The sequence below is a fragment of the Toxorhynchites rutilus genome, chromosome 3, assembly GCF_029784135.1.
Source record: "Toxorhynchites rutilus septentrionalis strain SRP chromosome 3, ASM2978413v1, whole genome shotgun sequence".
Taxonomy (NCBI): domain Eukaryota; kingdom Metazoa; phylum Arthropoda; class Insecta; order Diptera; family Culicidae; genus Toxorhynchites; species Toxorhynchites rutilus.
In genome coordinates, this window is record NC_073746.1 from 95,497,653 (window position 1) to 95,505,291 (window position 7,639).

Consider the following 7,639-nt stretch of genomic DNA (forward strand, 5'->3'; position numbering starts at 1 on the left):
GATAATGAGAAGGGCCATGTTCATTTAGTTGTACAACTTTGGTAATGTTGGCCAACTTGTGAAAGAGTGCGAACACAATAGATGTTTTCCTAGAATAATTTAACTGCAACAATTAACACAAATAATGGCGATAACCGCTTCTCTTCTTCGAAACGAACGGTGCCTCTGTTCGATCGTAAATTCACGCGTTCACTTCGACAGTGTTGAATCTCTTGCTTATTATTTGTTTTCTGTATACTTGAATTGTGCTCAACATAAAGTGGAAGAGTGTAGCGCAAATAAATGGTTTCGTCCCACTATTCTGGCGGCCACTTGGCAATTGTGCTTGAACCGTACATGTTTCCGCCACTCAAAGCAGCACTTCAGCATTTTTGTTTTGTTTTTCTTGTTTCTTATTTACCGAATCACTAAGCATATTTTCCGCCCTCTCGGCCCATCCCCACAGACCTGCTGCACAAAGAGCTGAACGCAAGCAATCTGGATCTGTCCTCGTACGACGGAAGCCAATCGCCTGGTTCCGGTGGCACACTCACCCCCAACTGTCGGACCAAACGGATGCGAACCTCGTTCAAACATCACCAGCTCCGGACGATGAAGTCCTACTTTGCGATCAACCAAAATCCGGACGCCAAGGACCTGAAGCAGCTGGCGCAGAAAACGGGACTCTCCAAGCGGGTGCTGCAGGTGAGCAAACCCAAAATGTTCTAATTAGTGCTGCTATACGAGGTGTAGTAAAAAGAAAAATACATTGAGAAATTTCCTTAAAAATATTGAATCGTGCATGTGGTTATGTGGCGGGCATGCGTTGAAGAAATATAACCCATTCCATGAAGTTATGCACTGAAAACCAAATTTTAGCTCAAGTTTTAGGAGAAAATTTATAACGTTATCTGAATAAACACTATTAATTTATAATCCGCTCATAATAAGTTCCACTGCATTCTATTGAATACATTAATCAAATCTTTATTTGACTACTGATTGCTCCAGCTCAATTTCAAAATTTTGTGTTTGCAATTAAAAAAAAGTCAGCACATGTTTGGCTCCGAATTCTTTTGAAAAAAAAAAAGTTTATAAACTTCCATCTTATCTCTTTTAACTGTTTTTTAAACATTAATAAACTGGCACCAAAATACTTTAAATTAAACGAAATCATTCTCACTGTTAACCATTAGGCAGATTTCCGCTGTTGGGATTTTGAACATATCCTTCATGAGAGAATATCTTCATATTATACCGATTCGTGTTCGAATGCCCTGACAGCACCAGACCCATACTTCCTTTGAACTGCGACATATTTTTAGCTGGTGGTTTATAATGTCGACCCCTCCACATTTAGCACATAATGGGGGATTTCTTCGAATATTGAAAGTTAAAAGTTTTTCACCAGTTGGAACCAGATTATTGACGAACCAGAATGTTCTCCCATACCCAAATCCTAATCAGAATCAATTTTGTTTTCAATTTTTGGAACACAATTATTAGAATTAGCAAAACGCATATATAATTGTTTTGTTGAGTTGTTTTGATACATCGGATATCTCTAGCTGTAGAAATCCATTCCCTGGCATTTCTCGTCAAACGTTGCGGAATCCGGAAATCTAACAAGTAATTCTCTTGTTCCAAATTTCCATTTTGATCTGTATTGTACAACAAATTTTTAATAAACAGTGCTTTTACTTTTACTTCAGGATCAATTAATTTTATTCTTCCTTTCAAATAACCAAGGTATAATTGATTTCGTTCTACTCTAGAAGTGGATTCATTCCATATAAAATTTCCATACGCTTTTCGTATTTCTGCAATGTTTTGACGATTTAAAGTTGGAAAAACTTGGCCCAAGAACTAAAGTTTCAATAAAATGAACTTATTCAATACTATACATCTTTCGAAAAAAATCGAATTTTGAATCTTGTGTTTCTGTATTGTCATTTTTAAATTAACGATTAATGAATCATAATTTGATACCACAATACATAATGGTCCAGGAGATGCATTTAAGTGGAAATTAGCATTTAGAGCTCGATAGTGTCTCCGTTCCACTATTAGAGCCTATCAATACCAACATTTTGCCATGCAGAATTTGTCAATATCTTTATCCTGCTCAAAATTATTGATGGGTTGTCACCCAAAAACTCATGATTTCAATTTCATTTTACTCAAATACAACAAATAACATATCTTTGAAAAACACATATTGTATAGAGCGAAATGTGTTCTTTCAAATTCCGTCAACAAACATTTTTTATGTTTGCCCCAGAAAGAATGGCAAGTAATTGAAGAGAGTGTATTTTTTGAGAAGAAATATCAATAACTTTGAGTGAAGTTGAGATATTGACAAGTTCTGCATCGCAAAATGTTTATATTAGTAAGCTCTGAAAGTCTATCGAAGACAGTTTGTATGTAGAATCAATATATATAAAAATGGTTTTCTGTCTGTCTGTCTGTCTGTCTGTCTGTCTGATTCTTATGGACTCGGAAACTACTAAACCGATCAATATGAAAATTGGTATGTAGGGGTTTTTGGGGCCGGGGAAGGTTTTCGTGATAGTTTGAGACCCTTCCCCCCTCTCTAAGGGGGGGCTGCCATACAAATGAAACACAAATTTCTGCATAACTCGAAAACTAATCAATCAAATGGAGCCACATTTGGCATGTGGAGGTTTTACGGGGCACGAAACGTTTCTATGGTGAATACACTCCTCCCCCTCTCTAAGGCGGCTGCCATACAAACGAAACACAAACTTCTGCATAACTCGAGAACTAATCAAGCCTAATTTGGGATGGAGAGGGGGTTCCATAAAAATATTATACATAATTCAACCAAAAATATTCCAACCAAACATGACGATTGAAAATTTTCGGAAAACTCTGAAGGAAAAAGGGAAAATTCGGAAAATTAAATTCCCATATGTTCTACAATTACATAGTGCATAGTGCAAGTGCTGTTAGTCCATTTGATGTTTGCGCTAGCGAAATTGATCTTTGTTCGAAACTGGAAATAGATTTTAATGTGATGAAACGCACTCCTATACCTTCTTCTATCTATACCAAAAAAAGAATCGCCGGATGTGTTGATAAGAGCAAAACTCGAGGAAGAAATTGTCCGATATGGGGCTGCCTTTATTCTTTTATATATTCAGTATAAAACATTTATTCCATGTAACGGAGAAACATGTTATTTGCAAGTGGTTGAAAAATCTTGAACGAGAATTGTGTCTGAAAATAATATGATATTGTAATGATGAGTTTTGTTAGAAATACTAGGAAATTTATAGTAAAAGGTAAATTCAACGGAGTCGAATAGAAAATCAACAGTTTTTTTTCATGGTGACCCTAACGCAACTTATAAAAAAGGCGGTATATCGGTTATTTCAAGAGATAGAAAAAAAACTTTGTTCTACAAAGATGTCTCAAATAACTGGGACTACAATATTGTCGAACTATGTTTACCTCTTTTTAGGTATCTTTTTTTACCTAAAAATAAGAAAGTTAGATTTTTTATTTCATCGACAATTTTGGTCACCCTATTTTCTATAACATAAAAAAAATGATTGTATGTAACAACTTTGTCGAAAACAGTTTTTGTCTAGAGAATAACTGTCGAGCTCTAAATGCTAATTTCCACTTAAATACATCTCCTGGACCATTGTGCATTGTGCATTGTTACCACGCGATGATGATGATATTAGGTTGAAGGGTGTCTGGATTGGTAATCTCGCTCATCAACAAAATCAATATTGTTTTTTAGATATTCAAACATAAAAGATAAAATAACGAAAATAAAATTTCGACTACTTTTTCAGGTGTGGTTCCAGAACGCACGGGCAAAATGGCGCCGGAACGTTATGCGCCAGGACGGGAGCCTGCTGAACCCGGGCCAACCGCTGGGCGCTTTACCGTCGATCGCGAATGCAAGCCTGCATCACCTGCACAATCCGAACATCCCAAGCAATAATGGCGGCAGCGATGGGGACATATCCTCCAGCCAGGCCCTAGAAGAGATGCACAATATGACCTTCGCCGAACTGTACTGACACAATTTGATGATCAAGAACATGATTCTAACGAATGTGATCAAACTGTCCCAGGATCAGTCTCGCCAGTCTCACGAGCAACAGACCATCAACCATCAACCGCGAGTGACAGCGATGACTCAAGAGCAGCGAGCAGCGAGTGACCAAGCTGAATCCGGAATCGCGGACGGAAGTATGGAAAACTGTGGGGGCGAACTGACGTCCACTTGGAGCAATATTTATAACGAATCAAATCAGTAAGGGGTGTATTCCGGAAGATAAAAGCGAAGAAAAAGAGGCTACAAACGAGGCGAGGGAAGTGCAATAGAATTAGCAGGTGATTACCATCGACACTAATTACTAGTTGTCAAGTAGTTTACGACACGCAGAGACACGATCTAGTTGTGACATTATGTCTGACAGTCACGCTATCAATACAAAGTATTTCACACGAGTTACAAGTTACAATAATTACCGTGTAGAGAGCACCGATGCAAATTAATCCATTTACGATGGTGGCTGTTTAGGACCAGAGCAAAAAAAAATATATATTTTTGCCTACAACAAACAAATCTTCTGGATAATTATTCAAACAGCAGCCACCATTCACAAAAGTCAAAAAGTGACAAACGCATTCAATCAGTAGGAAAGTGCTAATGTACCAATTTCTCACACCCACTCTATCGCTAGTGTTGACTGCCCATGTAAATATGCTGTAGAGCAATTAATTAGTGTACGATACAGTAGGCAAACAAGAATGAAACATTAATATATGGGTGTAATCAGTTTAATGCCACATCTTATTTGCACTTGTTTTTCAACTGAACGTAAATTGAGGTAACGCGAAAATGAGGCGTTTGTTCCTGCTCACCCTTGATTCCAGCTACTGTGTGTACATAAATTGTATGATTTTTTTCTCCGCTCTCTGCAGTTCTCAACTCAGCAGACTTCGTAGGGATAAGCGATGTGTAAACTATTTTACTTTTTTTTCATTGAATGAAAAATTGCGATTCATTACGGCATGTACAAATTACCCGAACAAATTAATTTATAAACACTATCCTTGTACGTTGTTATTAAAATATTTATGCGTTGTTATTGCAGTGCCACCTGCGGAAGGGCCGTATCACAAGTCCCTTAGATATGTATGCGTCGCTGCTCCTTTTCAGCTGTAAATTTAATTATTTTCTGTCCTCTGTGACTCAGCAGCAGCTAATTGCTCGAGAGCTGGTGCCTTGCTGGAAGACCGGTAGCCGGTAATGTTTGCCGGCAGGTAGGAGGTGTATGAACAAATGACGACAACTGCAAACTGCAGCTACTACAAGATGGCGATAGTTCGCCGATGGAGGCGGACACCCCCGGAGACCAACACCGTACACACCGTGGTTTGAAAACCATTTTAATGATATTCATTACACGACGAGAGCTGGAGTAAATATGTTGACCCCCGAGGCATACGGCGTCAGCCGCCGATAGGCCAAGAAGGGGCAGATTAAATCTTATTATCCAATTAAAGTCCAATTATCTTATAGCAGCGAATATCGAGAGCTCACTCGAAGTGTGAATAATGTCATTTCAATTGAGATAGCGCACTGGAAGGCAGCCGAGCCAGCATACGTGTGCCTCGCGGCGGAACGCGAATCGCTGGCAATTTGACGTTAGGACTACTGCACCGCACAACGAATCGTGAGTTCTGTTTGGATCTTGTCAGGTTGCGCTAAATTAGATTAGTTATTCATTGGCTGCCGGCGCGGGCAGGAACAATTTGAAGCATGCGCGATTACTCACATCACCGTTGCTTAGTGTCAATCAATCTTGTTAATTTTTAAACTGAGTTGATGAACTTCATCAGCACATAGTGGATTGATCAAAAAGTAATTTCGATTTCTTGTAAAAGAAAATGGCGATTTGATGTATTTTTGGACTGTTAAGGTGGAAACAGAATGCCGCGTTGTGCGTTGCTTCTCATCAGCAGTCATTGCTTGCGTTTTGTACTAAAACATTATCCCGACGCAGTCTGTTGATTTGCAGTCACAATCTAGCATTCGCGTCACCACTTTTCATGTCAACAAAAACAAAATAAAATTCGTATGAAAATCTTATTCTTGTTGTGTCCACGGATCAGTTGACTGTTTTTAAAAATTACACATTGACATATCCGCGCTGGCGGCATTGAGCTTCGTTTACTAGTTTAGAGGAGAGTGAAAGAATAGCTGATTTTCAGTCGGAATGAACACATTTTCAAAATTAAAATTATAAATGAAAATTTGCTTTTCTATATCAAAATAGTATTCTAGTTAAATGAAAAACATTTTTGTTTGCAGGTGGTGAAAAAGTCTCATTCGAATTTTTTTTATGAAGACAAGCCTATATTATGATGAAAAAAATCAGCAACAATGTTGGAATTGTTTAGCCATATGGTTGAATGAAAGTCAGAAACACGTGTTTCAAGTAATCAAATAACATGTGAAAATTTTCATTCAAATTTAAGATTTTAAAAACCGGCTTCGTGTCTTCTAATCTGATGGAGATTACACTAATTAGTTTGGGACCCAAATTATGGCCCTAATTTGAAGTTGTCACCAGACGTCGACACTATGCCACTGTCATCGCGAATTTGGCGCAAGCAGTTTAGAACAAATGTTAACGTTTAGTACAACGATGCTAATGACGCAACGCATTATTGTGTTCGACTAAACGGAAACACACATATTTAAAATGAAGTGTCAAATCACAATTGTCGCAACGCGACGCATAGCGCGGCATTCTGGTCCCACCTTTACAAAGGTCGTTCAAAAAATAAGTTTCAGTGCCTCAGGAATCGCGAATAAATAAAGTTAGGACAAAAAACAAGGTGATTTTCGTAATCTACGTTTTATTTTCTATTTTTCTACATAATCGCCGCAACGTTCGAGGCATTTTTCATAGCGTGGCATGAGTTTTTCTATTCCGAACGCGAAGTGCGTAGCGTCTAACTTTTTGAAGTACGATGCAACTGCGTCACGAATTTCTTCAGTGTTATCGAATCGTTGACCGCCGAACGCCTGTTTCATCACCGGGAATAAGTGATAGTCGCTAGGGGCGAGGTCTGGGAAGTAAGGAGGATGCTCGAACACAGACCATGTGAATTTTTTCAATTGCTCTTGAGTTACGCGAGCAGAATGGGGCCGCGCATTATCGTGGATGAGGAACACTCCTTTCGTCAATAAACCTGGCCTTTTTTCTCTTAATCGCGGTTCTTAATCGGTCCAGAACTTCACAATAGTACGGTGATGAAACAGGCGTTCGGCGGTCAACGATTCGATAACACAGAAGAAATTCGTGACGCAGTTACATCGTACTTCAAAAAGTTGGACGCTACGCACTTCGCGTTCGGAATAGAAAAACTCGTGCCACGCTATGAAACATGTCTCGAACGTTACGGCGATTATGTAGAAAAATAGAAAATAAAACGTAGATTACGAAAATCACCTTGTTTTTTGTCCTAACTTTATTTTTTCACGATTTCAGAGGCACTGAAACCTATTTTTTGAACCCTCGTATTAGGTAATTATGAACAATCTTTGAATTTATTCTCTCTATACAATCTGCTATAAGCGCATTGTAGTGATCAATGCATTTAG

The 7,639-nt window shown here is 38.5% G+C and overlaps 1 protein-coding gene across 1 annotated transcript in view; it reads left to right on the plus strand.

Moving 5' to 3' along the window:
• The window catches only part of LOC129778788 (LIM/homeobox protein Lhx9-like), a 91,456-nt gene extending 86,378 nt beyond the window's left edge, over positions 1-5,078 (plus strand). The window contains exons 6-7 of the mRNA XM_055785898.1: positions 446-684; positions 3,807-5,078. Coding sequence (XP_055641873.1) covers positions 446-684; positions 3,807-4,037 — 470 coding nt within the window. The 3' untranslated portion in view covers positions 4,038-5,078. The remainder of the gene's footprint in view (positions 1-445; positions 685-3,806) is intronic.
• Positions 5,079-7,639: the final 2,561 nt, after the last annotated feature.